The following is a 24,564-nucleotide window of genomic DNA, read 5'->3' on the forward strand; positions in this document are numbered from 1 at the left end:
TCTGTATTTTTATTTAAAACAACTCAAATGCATTTCTGATTGACTAAATGACTAATCATCAACCCAGAAGTTGAGAATCTAAGAGTGATTCAGACTGTATTTAGAAGACAAGGAAAATAAACTACTAAGCAATTTTGCAGTTTTTGCCCTAATATTTAAGAGAAAAAAAAAACACAAAGCAATTGAGGGGAATGAGAAGGAGCTCTTCAAATTTTGGCTCATAATTTTTAGCAACAACCAACACAGAGAAGAGGTAGCTGAATGTCTGTGCGACCGCCCTCCACGAAGGGAACAGTCGCTACGTCTTTTGGTAAAGGGAGTACTTCTTAAAGCTAAAATTTCATTCTGACGGACCAAACAGGAACGTGAGACCAATAATGATATGACACCCCCTCAATAAAATAAACACAAGAGTAAAGCTGTCTAACCTCTGGTCAGAAGCTGTTAAAAACACAGAATATGTGTGTGTGACTATAACTGTCCCAGGCGGCTTCTTCTTGAGGCACATGTGGAAGTCAGGGACAGCAGTGACTCCATCGTGACAGATGGCTAGGTCGGGTTCATTAATACAAGGTTTGTTTCACGAAACACCATGTAAATTCCTCAAAAAGAGCCAAGAGCCTGAGTCTAGCTCATTTACTCGGTTCTCATTGATAAAACAAGGGGGTGGGTCAACAGCCCCTTAGTTCATTCTCTGTGCCTCACATTTTTGATCCACGAAAATGAAGAAAAAACAACTATGTTTTAGGGTATGTTGCTAGGATTAAATGAGCAAATGGATTACAAATAATTAGATTAGTGCTGAGCACACAGTATGTATTTAAAACTTGGTTTTTAAAATTATGTGTGTCAAACAGAGTCTGATTCTATATAGAGCACCCCCCCTTTTTTAAATAGATACACTTTTAAAAGTGGTGTATGATTTACTGGTTGGAGATAGAGAAAAGAAAGATCCTGCACTCTCCCCTATTTTTCTTGCAGAAGAGAAATTTCTGTATCTCAACTACAATAAAATTTGACTGAAGGCAAGGTGATATAGTTGTAACAAAAAAGGATTTGGAGTTGAGAGACACGATATAACTTGGGGCACAGTGAGGATTAACTGAGAGCATCTATGGGAAAGCGGCCAAAGGGCCACGTACTCTGTTCATTACTGGCTGGGTTCTAACTGCAGATGTCCAAGGGCCAGGGGAGACCACCACTTCAAACTTAGCAAATTACTCTCTTGTTCTTTCTGGTCAATCAATCTTGGCATTTATTTTCACGCTGCGGTTGTCCATGTTTTCAACATCTAATACATGGGCCAATAGCCAATGATGGGAACTGACACAACAGCGAAGGGTGACTCTACTGTCAGCGGCAATTTCGCCCACTGAAGCCATTCAGGAGTTTCAAGACTGATGCGCCACTGAAACTACTCGAGGTTGTCAGGATGCTTCACAAAAAGGACCCAAATGGACAAGAAACTCATTCAGCACAACAAAATGGAATAATGGATAGAAGAACAAAAGGCCTCTCCTCAATAAAGCATTATAAGGAGCAGCTAAAAATACTCCAACAGATTTTAGTAAGTCCGCCTGAAAGGCACTGGAAAAGCCCAGCTGTTTTGCATCTGGAATTCGGAAACGGGGGACAGTGCCGGTGCCGGTCAGGGCTGAGGAGTGTAGGCGCAGTCCCTTCACTCTGTCACTAAGCGGCTGGCTGCGTGCTCCCACGGTGCCAGGTCTGCGGGGAAACCACGGAGAGCCCCGCAGCAAGGCACAGGCTTCCACAGTGGACACCGGGCCGCGTGAAACGGCTTCTCAGACCATCGGGGCCCCCGCGGCCGGCTCGGGGCACTCGGCCGTCTCCGCGAGGTCCTCACTGAGCACCTACAACACACTGGGTCTTTCCAAGGGACCGTCGGCTTCTGGGCTCTGCAGAGGCGGACACCCCGCAGCATCTCCGGTTCACACTGAGGAAGCGTGTGCCGAACCCACAGACTCCTCTCCAGCAACTGCCGGGGCTCCCGCTGGGGCGCCGCAGCTGGAGCGAGAGAGGAACCTTCCTGGGCCGTTCTCACGGTTTCCTCTCCTCTCTCTACCTTAACTTCCTGCTAAGCTCCTTCCTCGCCCCTTAAAGCAGGCTCTTGCCCAGGAGGCACAGACCAATGTAAGGGTTGTCATTTTTTTTCTTTGAAGAAGAAAAACAAAATAAAACAAACAAAACACACACACAAACAAATATACAAATGCCCTGCATCTAAGCCCCACAAGGAAAAGCCACCCAGGCCATGAGGTTAGCGGCCTTTTCAGTACTAATGTCACTGGCTTGGAACCAAAGCAATAAAACCAGGTTGTGTTTTCCATCCCAAACTACATCAAATGGTATTAAAACAAAAGCTCTTGATCTTCAAACTTGCGATCCTAGGACTTACTCAATCGGTGCTTAAAACCTTGCAGCAAAAAGGATGTCCTTTTTGCGGGTGTTAGCTCACCATCTGCTGCATAACCTATTCGGGGTGGCAGACATACAGTGTCTGTGGTCCCCTCCCTCCAGGAAACACCCGGAGAAAACACCGCCTGCCTGAGGGCTGTAGGCGGCCAGGGGCACTTACCGAGACGGTGGAACTGGGCGTGTTCGTCCCGTAGCCAGAGGAGGGGAGAGAAGCCAAGGACCAGCGGCGTCCATCAGTCCTGCGGAGAACGTGAGATTAGTTAGCCAGGGCTGGAGTGCGGGACACGGGAATCCCAGGGCAGCCAAGCGCTTCCAGTCAAACAAGCGGCCACAGGTCGGCGAGGGGCCGGATAAACAAACACTGTGCGGCAGGTTGACTTTTACTGAAACGGAATCAATATGCCCAAACGAGGCAAAAGTGAATGGGTTGATCCATATTATTGATCTCTCACTAATACACTTGGACAAACTGAACACGAAGGATAATTACAATGGTCAGACTCAGCAGATTCAAATGAACGAGAACAGAAAGGGGGGCGGCAAACACTCTGACCTGGAAGCTGAGAGCGGCGCCCTCTGGAAGGGCCGGATCCCAGCACAGGGCCCCGCGGCCCGGCCCTGCATCCTAAAGACGGCCACCGGCTATTTTCAAGGGGACAGCCCTCAACGTGCCGGGGAGGAAGGAGCAGCGGGCTCACGGCCGGCTGAGGCCTTAAGTGGCAAATAACTGTCGCACTTAGAAAGTGGCTGACCTCCTGCTCGGAATCTCTTAAACGTTATTACATTCTGACGTGACCTGGCTTTAGAAGGGGCTTCGGCCAAAGCCTCTGGCAGGGTTTACGAGTATGCGGCCCAGCTCCGGCTGACGGTGGGCGCAGAATGGAAACGCTGCTCTAGGGACAGAACTGAATGAAAGAGTAGAGTTGTCAGCCCCAATCACACAGCCAAAGCTGCCAGGAGTCTTAGAGGGAGTAGCTTTTAATCTCCAAATCGTGATAGGATGGGTAGCTCTCTGGGTTGGACTCTGGTTGTGAATTAGGGTCGTTACAAGGGTCTCAGATGAGTTAATGAAGCAGTACAGACAATGCTGTTTTAAGGCAAGGGGACACCAGAAAGCAAATTTTTTGAAGTCTCTGGCCTTCCCGAGCCATTACTTTGTTAGTTCAAGTGAGACTGTGCCTTCAAAATCATGTAACCCTGTGAAAACAAATACATGCACTTTGCCACGGAGAAAGCAGGAAAAACACCCTCTGTAAGGAGCTACATTGCATCCTCAGATGGAGTGTCATGTATGGGCTTTTTGTAGTTCATGATTATATGAATTTACCATGTGAGAGATGCGAGTGGACCAAACTGACCAGACACATTCACTGTAAGCTGACGATAGGGATTCAACAGCATTAGACTCGAACTTGAGAAATGTCACAATTAGATGTTCACGTAAAAAACTGACAGTTCAGCCTAAGTTACATTCCAGGGAAACTATAATCCTAGGCTACCATGGATGTTGCCTCCAAGAAATGTAAATGGTCCACAAAGACGAAATGGAGACTTTCAAGTGGATGAGCCACAGAAGGACCACAACGTGAAGATTTCAGTAAAATTTACCTTTCATTTCTGTGACCACGATTGGAGTACAATGGAATCAAGAATGTTTTAAGAGAAAGAAGCAAAATAAGAGGTTTATAAATACACCAGAGAGAAGAAGTAGGGAGAATCAAGTCATATGTTCTTTAAAAATATTTTCAAAACAATTGAAAATGTTCAAGATTTAAGAAGAAAACAATTATAACATGCTGCTAAAGGTACCCAACTCTCAGTGAAATGGGCACAAGGTGGTCCTATTTTATGTGGCTACTTACTAAAGACTTAAAACCCAAGGCCTGAACTTTATATTTTAAACACCTCCAACTTTTTACAGCAAGAGAAGGATATGATTTATAAAAGGATTATTCAGTCCATTTAATAGCAATTATCAGAAACTAGTCTCTGGAAAGAGTAAGGGACACAATTTCCCCACCATGATTTTGTTTTGTGATTCATTAACTCTCCTTTCCCTCAGGTATCGATGAACTTATTTCAAATGAATGAACAATTCCAAGAGGAGTCATGTTCTTATTAGTTCTGAAGCATAAATTACATTTGCTTACTCCAGAAAACACACAACTAGGAAGATGTTTAAACAAGAATGTGCTCGGGACCTTGTGCAGCCACGGACCAGAAATAATTTATGTCTCATAAAGTTCCCTAAGTTGTCCATGTCTATTTACTCAAATGGAGCACAAAGGACCATTGCATTTTTATTGCCATGACAACCGCACATCAGAAGTTACTATATATGCTACATACAGTACTTAAGAGAAAATACCTTTTTTTCTTCTTCATGAAAGCTATCACAAAAGTGCAATTTGGAACCCGCTAACAACGCTGTCTGTTCTTTGCAGTAGCTACCAATAAAATGTATTCTGAAGACAAGACTATATTCTTGCCAAAACAACAAGGCTTTTTGGAAAGAAGTGTTTTCTTTGTGGGTGGAAATCTCAGCTTTCCGCTAAATGAAAAAGAAGGGGAAAAAATCTGATGGGAACACAGTATACAAAGAGATGGGGGGGGGGGGTGTAAAAAAAAAATCTCAACACCACTCACAAAAATTTAGATTAATATGGTATTTAGATTAATATGGTGTACAACAAAGAAAGAATAAGAAGTTGCCATATCAACCTGGCTGTTAAAACTGTATGAAAAAGAAGCAGGCTTCTTTATTTGTTTAATTGTTATAGTCACCTGGGTGATACATTTTACATTCTAGTTCAAGTTGGGCTAAGCTAACATAATGTTGCCAACTACAGTTCACTCCAGAAAGAATTCTGAAAGTAACCAGTAGGTTGCTCTGCCCACCAGCGCTCAATAAGTGCCTTTTGACCTGAACTCAGCAGGCAAGTCTGTTCTAGTCCTTTGCTTGTGGAAATATATTCTAATGTTTAACCTGGTAAATAACAACAAGGCAACTAGGAGACACACATGGCATGTATTCAGGGCTCATATGCCCAATGAGAGTGAGAGCAATTTATAATGCATAAATCTCCACAACTTCTGGGAAAGGCAGAACAACGGTATTAACGCCACCTTACTGTCAAGGAAAAAAATAAAGTTAAGGAACTTCACAATCAGATGGGTTGTGAATCGGTACGGTAGTCAGCAAAGTAAAAATGTGTTTCCTTGCTCCAGACAAAATCAACTACACTACAATGCTCATTTTCATTTGTTTCAACTCAATATTAAAAAATTAACTAGATAATTTTACTCTTAAATATGATTCAGATAATATGGAAAGCAAGTGTGTCTCATCATATTTTTCAGTCTGAAATTAAACTATTACATTACAGAGGATGTCCACTGGGGGAGTATTATCTATCACATGGTATAAGATCAGAAAAGATTAATAATCTGACTTTTATCCCTTCACCCAAGAATAATTTTAAAAGCAGGGCACTCTCTCCTCTATTGGACCAAATACACAAAATAATAAAACATAGGAGTCTCAAAATGGCATTACTTCTCAGGCTCAGAAATCCACCCCAAATGGAAGTGAATGGAGAGTCAGGAGCTGAATCTCCAGGTTTCCTAAACGAGAATCAGCTTTAAAATGGAAGAGAAAGACCCTAGAGAAATAAAAATATGCCAATTTGAGTTTTCATAGCAAACACAGGGTTCTATTTACTTGAATAAAAGTTTAAAAAGATGATCACTCATGTCCTAATCTAAATTAATACTTTCTGAAGAGTGTGGAGGGAGTTCCATCTGGAAATTCATGCAAAATGAACTAGAGGTCTCCCGTGATAATCTTCTGTCACGGTTTATGGTTTATTTGTCAAAAATTAACATGCCTGGGGGTCTGCGTATTTTTTTTTTAATAGCAAAGAAACCAGATTCATCTGTCTTCCAGTCACCCACTTAATTATTAGATTCTCTTCATTTTCATAAATCTGGCAGGATTAAGAGGCTATGGTTTCTGGCATGTTTAAATGCAGGCTGTAATGAGATTGCATTTTTCTTATTATTTAAAATAATTAAATGTATTCTTTATTTTTTCTTTTTTTAAAGATGTGTTTTAAAGACAATGGTGGGTACTTGTTTGTCAATTTTTGTAAGATTTTTTTCACTTAGAAGAATAGCACCACCAGGAGTTATTCATTGGTCAAACACAGGCCTTGTAGGGCTGGTTCATTTCCCCATTTTCTTTTCTTTTTTTTAAATATGTTTTTATTGATTTCAGAGAGAGGAAGGGAGAGAGAAAGAGAGAGAAACATCAGTGATGAGAGTCATTGATCGGTTGCCTCCTGCATGCCCCCCACTGGGGATCAAACCCGAAACCCAGGCATGTGCCCTGACGGGGAACTGAACCACGATCTCCTGGATCCTAGGTTGACGCTCAACCAGTGATCCACACCAGCCAGGCCCTATTTTCTTTACGGTGCTTAAAATAAGGAGCTAAAAGAATAAAAGCTGGAATAGAGGAAATCCAGGTATGGGTCTCAGGAAGTTCTCTGGAGATCACATCTTACTTACTCCCGTGTCCTTCCATGGCGAAGGGCCAGCACCTCACACACGGGGACACCGACACATACAGTGGGGAGTGTGCGATGTTTACACGGAATCTTAATTACAGAGAAATCTGAAATTATTGCAACAGATCCTCTTCTCTGGATGTAGGAATATAAAATGCATTACATGCTGGCAACTGGCAGTGAGGACACTGTTAAAACAAATCTATTTTTTTAAAACTTACCCATGTGTCTTTATTACGTGCTACTTTAATCCACTTCAAGGTATAGTTAGGTCCCTGAGGAAAATTGGGCAAATACCTAGGACATTCAGAGACCGGGCTGAAGGGGCATTTTGTTTTCTGCGGGTTTTTCCTGGGCAGAAAACGACAGGGCATGTATGTGAGAGGGGTGCTGGGGCCAGGAAGGTGAAGGTGTGAGGCTGACAGGGTAAAGCACACTAATTCCATGCACACAGCACAGAGAAGGTGGCTGGGCAGACGCCTCTAACCTGGCGAAATCATGGTAGGAGATCTGGAACTGAGAGGGTTGGATATGAGATCGTGTGCCCACTTTCCTTGGAGCAGCAACACTTCCTCTTGGCTGAGTGACCCAGACATGAGACATGCAATCTTTGATATTTGGTGCCCAACTCTAACTATAATAGGAAAACATAAAACTTCCCATGGCTCATGCATGGCTTTATCTTGGGGGAGCAATAAATCGCTGGCTTGAGGATCACAAGTAAAGGGGAATCTTAGAATTTATACTTTGTGACCCCAAAAATGTCATTTTTATTTTTTAAAAAGCACATTTCAAAAACAATAGCAACAATAAAATATTGCAATTGCACCAGGACACAGAAATGAATCAAATCCTTATACTACAAGCTCAGAAAATTCACTAAAACTCTGTTGAGCATCAGCATGTATAAGGCACTGTACTAGGCAAGGGAGAAAAGATGGAAATGCTCATCTCCTGCCCTCACTGGGAGCCGCCATCTGCTGAAGGACCAAGAGGGGTATGGACAACTCTAAGGTGAGGCAGCAATCATTATTAAAACTGCTACAGCAAGAGTGTTACAACAAAGCTCTGCGATGGCCAATGTTACCGTTGGCCAGGGGAGCTTCAGAGAAGGCCCCTTCTGATAACCAGCAGGATTCACAGGCAGAGGGCACAGGGCAGGGGTTTAGGGGAGAGCTGGGGGGTGCGAGGATTCTCTACCTAACATTTTATTATTCGACTCACAAGAAGTCCTTACCTCCGTGCAAATGAAAAATGGGCTGAGGCACTGGGGGAGAAATTTCTTGGGCTATCTTGAGGGCTATTGCCTGCGGAGAGAAAGAAGGAGAACATTTACAACGTGATACTGTTTTTGAATCACCAACCGCATCCGGAATATTCTTCGTTTTAGTAGGTTTCTGTACACTTTTGCAAAATGTCCATCCCCCGATAATGTTTTAGCTTTACCTGGAGCAGGAATTCAAGGGGAGGGGAGCTGGGTTCCAGCACAGCACTCCAAGTGTGCAAGACATAGGAATAAACTCATTCACCTACATCACAGTCCTCCACATACTTAATAATCTAAATATTCTGGTCCTATAAGGAGATGGACACACAAATGTTTTGATTTTCACCTTTCCAGAAGTGCTAGCATTTCAAACAGCAGGATGCGGTGGGGAAGCGTATGCTTCAAGGGGGCAGGGGGCAGGGGCCTGCTGTTTTAGAAAGGTAGCCTTAGTATTTTTTATTTATAGTAAACTGAATAAAAGCCTGAGTTCTTGAAAACAAATCCTCATATTCCCTGGTACATATTTTAAAGGTGGATGGCTATGTTAGAACTAGTCAGAAAATACTGCAGCTCGGGCCTGTTTGTCAAATAACCCAGGTCTATGTCAGCATGGCCAAGGGGTCCAGTAGGATTAGCCCGCATCAATACTTCCTTCAGCAGTTCCCTCTGCTCCTAAGCAGCTGGGCTGTGACTCGCCAGTGGCCTTTAAAAGCCACCGTCACACGAAGGCCGGCAGAGGGTGTCCTCCCCAAGTCCTCTGAGGGGCCGGAGCGCGGACTGCTCACGGTAAGGACGGCTCCACGGGGGCTTGCGGGGCGCTCCGCCGGCTGCTGATCATCGAGAAAGCTGGGCGGGCAGCTGGCGCGGGAAGCCGAGGACACTCCAGGCCACCCTGCCTCCCTCCGCATGTTTAATTACATTGGCAGGGCTATCGGAGGGCCCGATGGGACCGCGGCTGGTTTCAATGAGGAGGCGAGGAAAGGCTGCCGACTAATGCTGTGCGTTCTTGAAACACGGAAAATAACCAGGCAGATATTTTTAAGCCTTAACAGCAGCCGGTTGCCACATTACTGATTTTGCAATAGAAGTGACAACTGTAATTAGGTGTAAGGAATACAAGATTGCACGTTAAAGTCAGTACCTAGCTGCGGAGGTAAACAATGTATTAACTTTTGTGCAAAAAGAAGGGACCAACACATTAAAGAGGGTAAGTTTACTGTTACCTTGAGGACTTCTGGACAGGCTATACCTCTACTGAAATTTTTCAATTAACTTAAGGTTGCAAATTTTACAGTGATGCCTTCCACAGATGCCATTAACTTTATGACAGAGAGCACAATTACAGCCATTTAACGGGGGAGCGCCCAGAAACCCCATTTCTTTGTAGATAGAGAATCGAGAAGCATTTTTTTTTCCCCTGCTGCAATCAGGTTTATCAAGCCTTTGCATCTGTTGTTCCTTGGGCCCTGGAGAAATGGATTCGGCTTTTGCCATCCAGTAATCCAGAACTATTTTTGTCCTTTTATTTACATGGCTAAATTAAGTGCTTTCAAGTTCTCTCAACAGCCTTTATTCCCCAACTTAGCATGTATATCACTCTTCACATTCCTTAAAAGCTCTCAGTAATTTCAGGATGGCTAAAAATTTTGTTTTTAAAAGAGAAACAAATCTACTGTCAGAAATTTTCATGTAAATTTTATATTTTATTTGGGGGGGAAGTGTTCACTTTTCTCACACCCCATAGAGAGCAAACTGCCAGTAAATTATTAGGAGAAATATAATGATTGTTTGAAGCCCAGGCATTTCCAGAACAATCCCCACTGCCCCGTTCACTCAGAACAAACAACAAGGCCAACGGAACTTGTCACCAATTCGTAGCCCTGTGCTCTTTCTTCATAGAGAAAGCACTGCATCTGGAAATCAAATGAGATAAGCAGAATAACTGGCGAGTGCTTACTGAATACATTTAAGAGTCTGAAGGAGGGAAAAACAGAGAATTAGCTTAAAACTCTTTTTACTTTTAGAGATTTAATGAGTGGTCCCCAGGAAGCCAGGTAACATCTTATAATACATGGAGACCCATCACTTTAGAATGAATGGGCAGCCATAGAGATACAGAGGCAGGTTCATTTAACACTGCTTTCACACACACACACACACACACACACACACACACACACACACAACCAAGGCTGCCATCAACCATTTCTAACCTTCAGGCTCGGCCTTTCCAGGCCCGTTCGTTGAAAATGTTCCTCATTGTCTTCTCACGAACTCCTATGCTGCTATAAAACCCAAATTCCCACATCTTCAAGACTTACAGAGCCATCTATACTGTCTTACTAACCTCAGATCTTTCTTCTTGTATCATGTCAGATTGAAAAACTAAATTGAAATTCACACTCTCTCTCTCTCTCTCTCTCTCTCTCTCACTCACACACACACACACACACACACACAGTACATTATCTCAAAGGCTCTTAAGTGTAGTGGGCTAGTAGAGAAAATGAGGGTGTTGTGAACTAGAATGCCTGATAATTCCTTAAGGACAAGACACTATAGCTTAATTTGAGGGCAGCTCAGCAAGCTTGAAGTAAGAGAAGAAATGCAAAGACTTCAGGGAGGGGCAGAGACAATCAAAACACAGCAGGGCAAAGCAGGAGACAGGCTCCCTGGAAGCAGGGAATTCAGACGGGTGAAAGCAGAGAGCTGTCAACTACGCTTGTTGGTACTAGCTAGTGGGAGGCCTAAGGAGACGTTTGGAGGCAAGAGAGATGCTAGAGATTTTAACTTGGCATGAGTGTGCTGGGTGGACGGACAAGGGAATGGCCAAGCAGGAGGAGCTAGGCTAAGACATGGAAAGCCAAAAGCAAAACTGTTTGGTGAGCAAACCAAGTAGAATTGGTGATGAACTAGAAATAAGTGATGAAAACGGTCACAGACTATAAATGGGCCCTGTTTCCAACGGAGGTAGTTTGGGATGGCTGCCCCATCGGCACAGGATTTTGAGAGAAGTGGGGTGGGGGTGGTCCCAGGGGAAAAGGGTAGATGAGTATTCTGCAGATTTTTTTTTTTTATATATATATATATATCTTTATTGATTTCAGAGAGAGGAAAGGAGAGGGGGAGAGAGAGAGATAGAAACATCAATGATGAGAGAGTCATTGATCGAGCCCGCAACCCGGGCATGTGCCCCGACCAGGCATCGAACCCCAATCGCCTGGACCCCAGGTCGACACTCAACCGCTGAGCCACGCCCGGCTGGGCTGCAGATTTTTGTGTCACTTATTAAAAAAAAAAAAAATTCCTCAGTTTTCCTTTGGGAGAAATTACAAGGTTAGCAGATTAGGCAGGTAGAAGTCAATCTTTGATGCCTCTTGTTCTTATTTAAAATAAAAATTGATTTCTATGCTATCGACTCAGTCTTTGAAGATGTGGGGACACTCTTTACACATACAGTGATCAAAATGACCACTGATTTAGAGCTGATCAAATTATAAAAGCATGCCTTGCATGTTCTTAACTCAGAGGCGAGGGCCAGCCTGCTGCAGACGAGCACAGCGCTGCCCCGGGAAGAGAAAGACGGATGAGACGGAGTCCCCTGCACGACCTTCACTCCTCGGCACCGCTCCCCATCCTTCCCCATCTGCAGAGCAATACCTGAGAGGCTCGCAAATGAAAGCTGGTGCCAGTGAATTCTCTGCCCATATGTGCTGCGCCTGCCTGCACCGCAAAGCCGCGGCTCCGGGCTGCGGGCGGCGGGCCTTGGAGCGCGTTCCCACCCGCAGAAGCAGCCTCGGCAGCGGTCAGGCGGCGGCAGGTAATTAACTCCCTGGGCCCGGGGGACCTGGCGGGCCTAATAAACAGGCCGTATATCAAAACGGTGCTTCACCGAATGGCGCTGCACAGGGCGCCTCATTTTAGAGGCAGTTATTGTTAAGAAAGTGATTTCCAGATTAATTAAATTGTTTGATTGCTTTGTAATTAGGTTGGAGAAGTCCTGTGTCTTCGCCACAGAGAAACAGGCTGCAAATCTTCTTAAAAGGCATATGCTATACCCACTATAGATTATTAATGTGCTTTTAATAGCTGTCTCTTCGCAAAATGATAGTTTCTGATTGCCCTGGTTTTCTATCAGGACGGAGGGAATCCAAGAATTAATGATAATTGCCATTTGAAACCCCTCGTGGATCAGAGAGTAAGCCCCCATTTGAATCCTTGTTGTTATTATTGGGTGATCCGCCGAAATGATTTGTGATGTTTTAAACCCTAACAGTGAGTGTTGTGTTTCTTATTGCCTCGTAGGAGAGTCTCAGCCACGAACTGACCCTGCTTAAAAACCTGAAGACCAGACTTCACACCATCAAACCTAGGATCTTCTTACGGCATAAATGCCAGTCATCTATGAACCTCAGGCTAAGTGAACTTTGAAACAATACAGTTCAAATCACCCGAGAAGTTTGCCTCCCAGACCCGGCTGATGTAAGAGTTCGAAATCTCCTTTTCACTTAGACAGCTGTCTCAGAAGCTGGCCCCTCTCCAGATATAATTGCAGAATATTAATTAGACCTGGACAGCTGTTTAGAACCTAAGTAGACACCGAGAAACCTTGACTGGCCTTCAGTGGAACTGTCTCTGGTAGGCCGTGAAGTGTTCACAGCAGGCCAATGAACAGAAGCAGGCTTCTACGCCTGGCTGTTCAAGTAAAGAGAGGCTTACACACAATGAACCAAAGCTGCTTAACCCCGGGCTCTCGGAGCCTCTTCTGGTTTTCCCATCCTCTCATTGATCTTTCCATGGCCATCTGACTGGTTCATTCGACAAATACTCATCAATCCTCCCTCCCTTACACAGAAGGGCGTGGTATGATTTGGTTTACATTGTAGGAAGCTCCCTCTCGCCGGGCCCTAAGCAGACAAGAGTGGAAGGGAGATCAGACAGGAGACTGACTAGCAGCACAGAGAGGGTGAGAGATGACAGTGCTTAGAACAGGGGGGCTGTAGATCGCGGGTAGGTTCTGGCTGTAGAGCTAACAGGATTTGCTGAAAAACTGGATTTAGCGGAATAATGGGGGAAAGAAAGGAAACAAAAATGACTCCTGGACTTGAGGACTACGCAGAGGGATAGATAGAATTAATTGAGATGGGGAAGAATGAGAGAGGACAGGGTGCAGGAGGTGAGAGAGAATTAACAGCAAAATGTGAATACCTGGGCAGGCTTTAGACCCTTACCTATGGAGGCACCACCTCAAATAAATTCAAATATGTTACAACATACTCATAGTCCACATTGTGTGCCACTATATATAACAATGTCACATTCAGTTGCAGTTCTCATATGTAACATTTATTTTACTTAATTAAACATCTAAAAATTGTTATAGTTTTTATTGTACCTGAGAGCAAGTAACGGTTTTCCAGCTCCCATTATTTAGTGCCTAACGGATTTAACAGACCTGATTGGTTTCAGACACTCAAGCCAGTCTGCAGTGCTAGGGAGAGATCTGCAGAGAAGGCAAACTCTACAGGCTAAATGCTGAAGTCTGGGGACTGATCATTTCAGTCACTCCGTCCCCTGTCACCACAGGTAAAACTAAATGAACTATAACGACATGTACTATATTCTATTTTACTCTTCTTCTCACTAACTTATAATTCTAAATGCTGCTGAGAGATAAATTCTGGTTATAGGGTAGACACACAAAAAGTGTACTTTGATTTCTCAGTGCCTACCCCAGTCCCTGTTCTATCGTAAACTAGAAACATATTGATTTTTTCTAATTTAATAATTATGTATTAAGTTCTGTTTATGTAGAGTTTTGTACTACCTGGTAGAACAGATTAAACAGGCAAACAAGATCCCAAAAGCTAAAAATCCCTTACAGAAGCGCATCTGTACACCGCCAACTCTAGACTCATCTTGTGAAATCAATTCTAGATCCTAATTCATGTGCCAAAGAAATTTTCTTAAAAGCCCTTAAATGTATCAAAATCACTTACTAAAACACTCTCAGTGCTAACACCATAGAGAGAAGTGCACTGTGTTGTGACAGACCCTTAACAATTGTGCATGCAGCGCTTCCTAAGGACTGGCGATGCGGTTACGGGGTGGAAACACGGAGGGAGCGGGCGAGTGCCCCGCACAGGTCAATGCCCACGTCCCGCGGCTCTCACGGTGCCTCTTGTCCCCATTTCCTGAAGCCGCTCCTCTGGAGTTTGTGTACTGGATTTGAAATGCGGTGGCACTGACAGGAATCCCTTGGAGATGTGTTATAATGGGTTCTTGAGAATGTTTGAGCTTCTCGTTGACCTTTCCTTATTACTCTGAATTGGTGTCACATCAAGGTGATCCCGGGTAGAGACTGGTGAATGTCAAGAGTGATGAAGAAAGTTGATTTTTAGTTGTATGTTTCCTTCCCTTCTACAGTAATTCGTCTTCCCGGCAATAGGAAAGAGATTAATTTTAGCCTTTGCTTAAAGTTACTGCGTAGCATCTGTAAGGTCGAGGAAGGGGAGGAAAGAACACAGCCACTGTAACAGTAGTTTCATGCAATTTTATGAAACTCGATACATTCTATTAGTCTTAGATAATTAATTAGCCTCCACACTGGATAGAAGATTGAGGGAAAGGATAGAACCTGGGGTATGAATGTTATTTTTTTCTGCCTTAGGTGAAGGGATTTCAATTCTTTAACATAATTAGATACAAAGAATTTCCCTTTACCTAGAAGAGGGGTGGATGCTGTCAGGAAAATGGTTCTTCTCAGACTGTTGGCTTCAATGCCGAGTAATTTCTAGTCAAGGAGGAAGTGTGTAAATGAAATGCTGCACATCCATATAACTTGCATAAAATGTAATCTAAGTGTATTCTCTATTATAAGCCTCTTCTTTTCAGCTCCTCTTACTTAAAAAATAAATACTAAATGTAAAGCAGACTCATTTAACAAATGCTGAATGTTCCTTTGGCCTCTGCCATAGAGGACTTCTATCTGAAAGAAGCAAAATATGTGTATTTTTTCTTTTAAATGGTTAATCATTTTCCAGTTCCTAACTCAGAAATATGTTCAGACTTATAAGAATCAGAGACACTCCATTCTATAGCTTCATAATAATATAATGTGTCATGTGCCAAGTATCTAACAAGTCCGAATTCTCACTTTCAGTTTCCCTAAACTGTACAGATCTTGAAAATCCCCTGGTCCTGAGATTCTTTCTCCTATAATGTTTTTCTCCTACTTTCCTCTTGCATTTCCTTACATAAATAAACAGTTCTCGGTCTGCAGTGGATAGGAGAATGACTTGGGAAACTTTAAAAATGCGGATGGCCAGGCCCCTTTAAAATGAAGCGATTCTAACACACTGCCAGGGTTGAGAGCCACGGCCTTAGAATTCCCTGTAGGCTGTAAATCAATTCCAAAGCGTCCCCTTGCCCTTTAGAGCTCTTAACTAGGGAGTTTTAGGTTTTTTCCCCTTACTTCCCCATTTCCTCTGTAACGCAACTTCCCTTCTTCCTTGCCTCAGGTATACTAGCAACACCCCTTTTATACATTCACTTCACTCTGACTTCCAAGGATTGTCAAAACAAGACTAAGACCTGAGATCCCTTCCCTATCAACCCAAACAAATACCTTCCTATCATGTCAACACTCCGAAAATCCCGCCTGCCCACAGGCATCCTCTTAGCTTAATCAAGCACGTTATTACAGGTACCCTACCCAAATCTCCTCTAAACTTAATTATTTCCCTTCCTCTAAAACAGGAACATCCCCAGTCTAAGCTGTAGATCATTCCCATGTTCCTGGGTTAAGATTAAAACTCTCTATAAAAGGAAAACATTCATAAATCATAATCTTGTTTATACATTTACTATCAACTTTAATCACTGGGCTGTTCAAAGTTGAAACAGCAGTTTTCCTTTATTCAACACCTACCAATAAACAAATGAGACATTTGACTGAAAACTGCCCATCCCGTGCTTTCATTTTTCTCATAGGCAGAATGCCTATTACCTGGTCCATGTAATACTAAAATATTTAAAGATATTATGACAGTTAAAATCAAGGTACGGGGTTTCGATTTAACAAGTGATTGCCAGAAGCAAAGATAAGATCCCTCTAATGATTCTAGTCGTTCCTCCTTACAGAAAATCTGACTTGCCCTTACCCATGAGAGGGACATGTCCATTCGGGGACTTACTCTATTTATGTTCTATACATGTGTCCATGATATTTTTAGCACAGAACCCTAAGTAATTGATGGGTGGGGTGAAGGAAGCTTGTTTCAAACCTCATGCAACCTGGAGATTCTGTAGGTGCAAATATCAACCGTTAGAGAATTCCTACCTTAAGGAGCCACAGTTATGAATTACAATGTGCTGAGCCCTTCAATGTGCTGAGCCCTTCAGGTGTGTCGGGATGTGTGCACGCAGCGTCAAAGGGTTGTGATCCCTCTCTCAAAAAGCAAGACTGGGTCTTTAAGGCCCGCTGCATAAAAAATTAGGTATACTTGGAGCACTTAAAAGATAAAGAATATAGAAGATAAGGGTACCCTGATATGGAAACTGAGCCAACAGTCGGGAAGTTGTCTGAATTTCGCTGTTTCCATTACTCCAGCACTTTTCTGTAGATGGACATTCATGCTGCCCATTCCTACTTGATGTTTTGTTTTTGGCTTTTATTTATTTTTTGCACATTGATACAATTCTCTCTTTTTTTTCAACTTTATTTATTTACTTATTTATTTTCCATCACCATTTATCCCCTCTGCGCCCTCTTCTACCTCCACCCACCCCCTTTCCCCCCAGCAATCACCACGCTGTTGGCCACGTCCATGAGTTCTCTCTCTCTCTCTCTCTTTTTTTCTCAATCTCTCCACCCTCCAGGACCCCCCCCCAGAGCTGTTTGCTTGCTCTCTCTATTTTAATGCAATTCTCTTAATACAGTGAAGATGTTTCATCTGTGCTTATCTTTTAACTTTGCTTATGCTAACTTTTCTGCAGAAGAATTTTTAATCAAATTTATCAACCATTTTCTCTATGTCTTTCAGGTTTTATACCTTGTTTGGAAAGGCCTTCCCCATTTCCAAATTATTTTCTAATTGCAACCATATTTTTATAGTGCTTTTATGGTTTCTTTTTTAAATTAAAAAACTGTTTTATCTATATGAAATTTTGGGGGTGCAGGCAGTGAAGTAGCAGTCCAGTTTACTTTTTATCCCAAACGGCTAATCAATTTATTCATGATCACTTACTGGCTTGAATAATCCACATTTTCTCCGGTAATTTAAGGAACTGTGAGTAGTTTGATGCAGTTAGGGCAGGGCAGTGAATTCTGGGGAGCACAGAGGATAAAGATGGGCTAGAAAAGTCTGAGGGCCCCTTGGAAATAACCTTGAGGGCAGTATTCCAGGTGAGTCTTCACCTGGGTGGAACCCCGAGGTCTCTATTTTTATCAGGTACTCAGGTGATTCTCAGGCACACTGCTGTTTCAGAATTCTAGCTTTAGAACAGTGCTTCTTAACCTTGGCTTCACATTGTAACAAAATAGTCAAGGGAACATAAAACAAAACCCAATGGCCAAGCCAGACTCCGGTCCAATTAAATCAGAGAGGGGGTGGCGGTGGGGGCAGGCATCAGTCATTTGTAGCTTCCCAGGTATTTCCCATGTGCATTCAAGTCTGAGAAAGTCTGCTTTAGATTCCACTAAGAAAAGAGAATTTTACAGATTAAGTTGTTCCCTAATTTTACTATGTATTGAAATACCCTGGGGAGCTTTTAAAAAGCTATATGCTGATACCAGGCCAGACACTTGGAGTTTCTGATTTAATTGACCTGGGATGCCCGGCCGGGTGTGGCTCAGCGGTTGAGCGTCGACCTGGAATCCAGGCGATCGGGGTTCGATTCCCGGCCAGGGCACATGCCCGGGTTGCGGGCTTGATCAATGACTCTCTCATCATTGATGTTTCTATCTCTCCCTCCCTCTCCTTTCCTCTCCCTGAAATCAATAAAGATATATTTAAAAAATAAAATAAAATAAATAAATAAATAAATAAATAAGCTGCAGAGCCTAAGGTCATCCTTTCCTTAAAAAAGTAAAAATAAAAACAATTGACCTGGGACCTGAGTTTCTTTAAGCTCCACCAGTGATCCTGACGCGCAGCCAGGCTTTAGAACCCGCAGGGATTCTCAAACTGCAGAGCCCACCAGATTCACCCTGGGGATCTGTTAGGCCACAGGTTACGGGCCACCACCAATCGTTACTCAATTAGTAGGTCTGGGTTGGAGCCGGAGAGGGTGTATTTCCAACTAGCACCCTGGTGCTGCTAGTCCGGGGATCACACCCTGGGAACCACCACACTCATGTATCTCAAGACAAACCATGGAATGTGTTTCTTTAGTGAAAAGACATAAGCGCATGTCTAAAAAAATAGCTTCACTGTAAAGAGAGATTTGATGGAGGTGGCGCAGGCAGGGAGAGCATGCACAAGGAGGGGGCCATCTCTTCCCACCGGGAAAGCCCTGAGCCAGCAGCTGGGGAGAGGAGCCAGGTATACACACAGCAGAGGGAAACTCAGACCCAAAGGGAGGGTGTGACGAAGCATGAGGCCGAGGCTGGCAGCGGGGTGAGCAGGTGGGTAACGTTACTGGGCACCGAGCTGCTACGCTAGCCTTCTGATGGAGCTGGGGACGATAATCTCAGTGTCCGACAGGCGCTGCTGGGACACACTCAGATCCAAGAGCTCCAGCAGAGAGAAGCGGGCACCTGCATCTGCGTGCCCAGCAGACTGCCCAGGCCCAGGGAAAGCGGCGGGAAAACGCAGCACGCGCACGGAGCGAAGGCCTTGGTCAGGCGGTGCTTGTCATGAGGAAAAGGGGGACAAAGGATGTGACCCAAGGGATGCCAGTGGTTAAAATGGGTGAGGAAACGGAAAGGAGCCAATAAGGAGGACGAAAGCACAGAGACAGCGTCCCAGGACGCGAGGGAAGAGCCATTTTCGGGAAGAAGGCAGTTTCCCGGGACCAAGCCCCGTGGGTGCTCGGGCTGAACGCAGAGAACTCACTGACTGGGCCACTGGGCCCCTCGGCCACCGGGCCGCCACGGTTTTAGAGGAGAAGGACAGGAGGAGATCACGCCCGAGTCCACCGCCGGTGAATCTCGGCCGGGGCTGGACCTGAACTGCTGGCTGTTTCACAGACATAAAATAAAGAGAATGGGGAACATCCACATTTGAGTATTTGTTTAACCAAGTTATAATTTTAGAAGAAACTGCAGATGTTATGGTAGCTAATCATTTCAATGAACGATTTAAAAACCTAACATTAAAAATGTTCTATCAGGTGAAAAATGAACAGGACGATGCCTGGGTGAGGGCTTGGAGCTTACATCTTATGACACGAAGCCACAGCAGAGCAAATATGCGACGCACAGGACAGGGGCTTTACAATTTGGAGCCTCAGCGCAGAACCCTTTTACTTAGGACATTTTTACCAAAAAAAAGAGAAACACTTCTACTGAATAGTTTTGTAATACTTTCCAACTGCCATTATGAAGAACGAAAAGAAAAAAAAGCTTTTCATTCAGCAATACATGTCACAACACTACGGTCCCCACCCAGAGCCCCGCCCCCCGCGCACAGGTGATCCCAGGCGGCGGGTGGAAGGCAGCAGGTGCCCGTGGCCACCAGCGGGCCGGCCAAGGCTCGGCGGGACTGGGGGAGACCTTTAGTATTGCCACCAGCGCTGCACAGTGCCACCCGCGAAGCTGTCTCACTGCTCTAAGCGGGGCAGGTGGCGAGGCGGGAGGAACGCGCACGGGGGGTTTTGCGGGCAGAACGTTTAAGATCCACAGAAAAGGAACTGCTCACTCTGGAAGTATCTTCAAAACCTAATTCTAAAGGTAACACACGCTCATGACGAAGGACTAGGAAAATAGACTAAGCTATAACAGTAAACTGCTAATCCTACTAATGAAACGGTATGGTTTCCTCCAGGCTGGTTTTTGATAGTGTGTACGCGTACACACAAACCGTGCTTTCACACAGGGTCATGTCCTGCTCTTTACAGGTAGGTTGTGATTATAAGTTTCCTATGCTATTAAATATTTTTTTAAATGTGATGTTTTAACGGCTACAAATTACTCATTATACAGACGGATCACAATGTTACCATCACTCTTCTTACTATTTAAGGTTTAGGCTGTTTCCAGTTTTGTGCCATTACAAATAATGCCGCATTTAACATCCTGAAATACGTGTTTCTGAGTACTTTCCTGATTATTTCCTCAAATTATATTTCATAAAGTACAAATAACAATTCAAGTGACATGAACTTTTTTTAGGGCTCTTGACATAAACTATCACTGAGATGACTAAAAAGATTGTCAACTTACAATAATGTGCTGAGAACACCCATCTCTCCATACCATCGCCAGAAATGGTGATTACCAGCTGTGCTTTTTCACATCTGCAGATCAGGTGAAACCGCTGTTTCGTTCTTGTGATTTGCATTTATTCGATTAGTCAGTGATCACACTTTTCATTTGTTTACTTGTTGTTTCTGCTTCTGTTGGTGAGCGGCCTGTGCTTGTCCTTTGCCTGTTTACTCAGTGAGGCATTAGAATTTTTTCTTACATTCACTTAAAAGAGTTCTTTGTGATTTAATATTAAACTTCTGCCCACTATATTTATTGCAGATATTTTCTCAGTTGTTAGTGTCTTAATTTTGTGTATGGTGTTTTTTAATTACAGAAGTTTAAACTCTTAATATGCTCATATTACCAATCTTTTCCTTAGTAATTGCATCCACTTTTTCATGCCCAGAAATTATTTCCCCATCCTAAACATATTAAACATTCAACTAGATATTAAAGTTACTTTTTAGGGTCTAATTTTTACAGGTAATTTAGAATCTATGTGAAAATCATTTTAATATATAGTATGAAGGGAGCTCCCCTCGTGTATTTTCATTTTGCTAGCGAATTTTCCCAGTACCATTTGCAGGTTAAACTGTTTCTTTCTGGGTGGGGTGTGATGTTTCCCCCCCATGTCACCATCAATCCCTGTCAATTCTTTTCACGTCTGAATGACTGCTTGCATTGCTATCACTTTATGATGTGTGATGATTTCAGGTACCCAGGTCTAACTCACTGAATTTGCTTGGCCAATTGTATCTACTCAGTCCTCCAGGTGTACCCTAGGGTCACATCAAGTTACCACAGTGAGCATTTGTCATCTTTACGGTCACCCAGTCTCTCCTGAGTGGCCTTCCTATATAAGAGTTATTTCTCACATCATGAGACCTGCCTCCCCAAGGTTGATGCCACCACCCACTTTTCCAGCTCTTCCTCCAATTTCAGCATCGGCAAGGCTTTGCCAATTAAGTCTAAACTCAACTTTGGCTTGAAAAAGGGCAACACGAGGGAGTATGTATCAAAGAAATTAATTTTGTGGCAAAAGAGGTGGTGGAGGCATCTCTCTTGGCGGGCAGCAGGTCAGAGTGTCTGGGATCCCGGGTCAGGAGCAGCAGGAGCCAGGACTTGCTCTGGCACGGTGCCATGCTGTGGTCTGGGTGCTCCTCAGGCTGTGTGGCCCCTAGTGCCCACTCTCTGGTTCTCCTAAAAATTCTGTGAACTACCTAATGTGCTTTAATAAATCACCGCTCTGCTTAAACTGGACAGAATGAGTGAAGTGCTTGCCTTGAAGGAAACAGTCTCACACACACACACACACATCATGAGACTTCTGATTAGAATTGCTTTAGAACTGTAATTTAATTTGGATAAATTATAACATCCAGCCCTTCTCAAATGAGCATGACAAGTCTTTCTATTATTCAGAAATAGCTTAGCTTTCAAATAAAGTTCCGCTGCTTCTTCATAACAAGCAAGACTCTTTCAGGTCTCTCTGGGTACTTCAAAGGCACACTATTTTGTGCCCAATTTGTGTGGGGAGTAGGGTGGAGGAGGGGGAATGGGGAAGGAGAGTGAAATGTTATCATAAATCGATCCCTTTCTTTCATGATCATTTCTAACTGGCTACAGTTGGTAATAAACAATATTAATTTCTATACATTCATCCTATATACAATCTACTTAATGAGTGCTTTCACTATTTTAATACGTCTATGCTTGATTCTCTTGCATATTCTAGGTTATTTATATCATCTGAGTATAACATATTTTACCACCTTTGAGTTACAGACTTTGTTTCAATTTCATGTGTTGTTTGACTACAAAGAACCTGTAGAATGAAGTTAAATATCAATGGGGAGAGAGTTTGATAGAATGTCTCTAGTATTTCGCTCAAGTGTGATTTGGCCATGAGTTTAAATCAGACGTGTGTTATTACTACACTGTGGAATTCTCTACTCACCCTCATTTCTAAAGGATTTTTAACAGAAATGGATGTTTAATTTTATACTGTACACTTTCAACATCTATTCAGATGGATATCTGACCTACCATGATGATGTATGAATGGTATGCAGAATATTAAACCAACCAGCATTCTTAGGCTAGGCTCAGTAGGTTAAACAATTCTTACAGCGTTCCATTAAAATTTAACCTTGATATTTCAAAGTAAAGTGGGTTGGTAATCTTCATACTCTGTGCTGTACTGATAATTTCTTTTTATTTTCTTCTGTGACATACAAGAAAATCATTGTTTTTCATGCTAGTAAGTTATAGCCTTTAAATATTTAAAAAGCACACTTGTATGTGTATTTTACTAATTAACAAATTCAAAAGAACACAAAATAACTCGTCTTTCCTGACCCACTTCCCAGTCACGGAACTGAGCGTGTGTGTACACTTCGGCCACACCTCCATCTCTCGTCTGACTTGGTATGTTCTAGGTCTCTGCTGTTACTAGTGAATCACTATTTACACTATTATATTTTAAAGAATCTTTTCAAACTTTCAATTTCTGTTTATGCTCACCACAGTACTTTTATACCCATCTTCCTAATTCTTTAGTTCACTTCAGTTTAACTCTCAGTCCTCTGTATATCTTCACATCAGTTTCTCAGGAAATACACGGAAAGTATATTTTCTGTGGCCTCAAATATATAATAATGCATTCATGCACACATATGTACAAAAGCTTAGCAAATGCAGCTCTTTGGTCTCAACGCCGTTACCTAGCAATCTGTGGAAGGGAAGTCTGAGGCCAGCATGAATTTCATTCCTTCGTAAACAATCATTTTTTATTTTCTGTTCAGACAGCTATTGGTATTTTTCCTTCATTGTGTACACATTTAGAAGTCACAAAACTGTATGTAGGGCAGAGTTTTATTTCTTTGTTTCTTGTTTTTGTAACAATTTTTCTTCCAACTTGAGAAAAAAAAAATCTTCATTAATATTATCCTTGATTATTACCTGGTCCCCCCCCAAAAAGATACATTGTTATAAATTGAAGAATCCCCAGTTTACTTGACACGGAAGTTTAATACCCGAAAGTAGAGCTTTCAAATCCAGCAGAGAAAGCCGGGCTGCTGGGGACGGCAATGGAAGTCTCCGGGTGGCCCGGAGAGCAGCCTTCTTGTGGTGGGTGGGGCCTGCCAGGTTTGGGGTTGCTGGCACAGATACTAAGTCTCACATGTCGGGACACGCGATACAGAGGGTGAAACGTCCCTGTCTTCGGCCTGTCGGGCTGTCACACCGTTTCTGAGGCCCGGCCACGAGTGGACTGCTTTTGAATCATGAGATGCTGTGTTGCACACGGGAGTACTTCTTCCTCAGGATGTGCCCAGTCATTGACACATTCTCAATAGCCAGTATTACTTCAGTTTTACAAAGCGGGGAGAGCAGAATGTTACAAATCTTTCAATTAAAAGCATAATTAGGTAACACACACACGGCCCATAAGTCAGCCCGTCACCGTGAGGCACGCTCGTACCAGTGACGTAAATTTCGGTGCTGTAGCGTCTGTCTTGCTGGTGAAGACAATCACAGGAAACGAGACCGTCCACAGGACTCGGGCTGGACAGGCGCAGGCTCATTCGCAGCTGACGCGGCTGAGGCCCCCCTCGCTGGAGGGGACGGCAGCCGGGGCTTCGTCAACGAGGAGCACAGGAGGGAGCGATGAAGACGAGGCAGCCCCTGGAGCCGCCGACGGCAGCACCCGCGCGGGAGGGAGGTCTGGTCGGCCGCGGGAAGCGCGTTTCTTGACGTGAAAAGTAAGCCTGAGGCCCGGACGGGGGGAAATTCGCATTGGGCCTTTCTTTTTTGAAAATCAAACTGTCCAATGAAGTGACTGTTAAGAAGCTTAACACTCACATTTCCTACTGAAATACTGGCAC

The 24,564-nt window shown here is 43.5% G+C and overlaps 1 protein-coding gene across 4 annotated transcripts in view; it reads right to left on the reverse strand.

Annotated features, from left to right (window-relative positions):
* Window positions 1–24,564, reverse strand: part of MAST4 (microtubule associated serine/threonine kinase family member 4) — a 291,926-nt gene that overhangs the window by 63,279 nt on the left and 204,083 nt on the right. For all 4 annotated transcript variants that reach the window (XM_081132099.1, XM_081132096.1, XM_081132098.1 and 1 more), the window contains 2 exons: window positions 8,242–8,311; window positions 2,597–2,675 (listed from right to left, as the gene is read on the reverse strand). In XM_081132099.1, coding sequence (XP_080988225.1) covers window positions 2,597–2,675; window positions 8,242–8,311 — 149 coding nt within the window. The remainder of the gene's footprint in view (window positions 1–2,596; window positions 2,676–8,241; window positions 8,312–24,564) is intronic.

The sequence above is a fragment of the Miniopterus schreibersii genome, assembly GCF_964146895.1.
Source record: "Miniopterus schreibersii genome assembly, chromosome: 3".
Classification (NCBI taxonomy): Eukaryota; Metazoa; Chordata; class Mammalia; order Chiroptera; family Miniopteridae; genus Miniopterus; species Miniopterus schreibersii.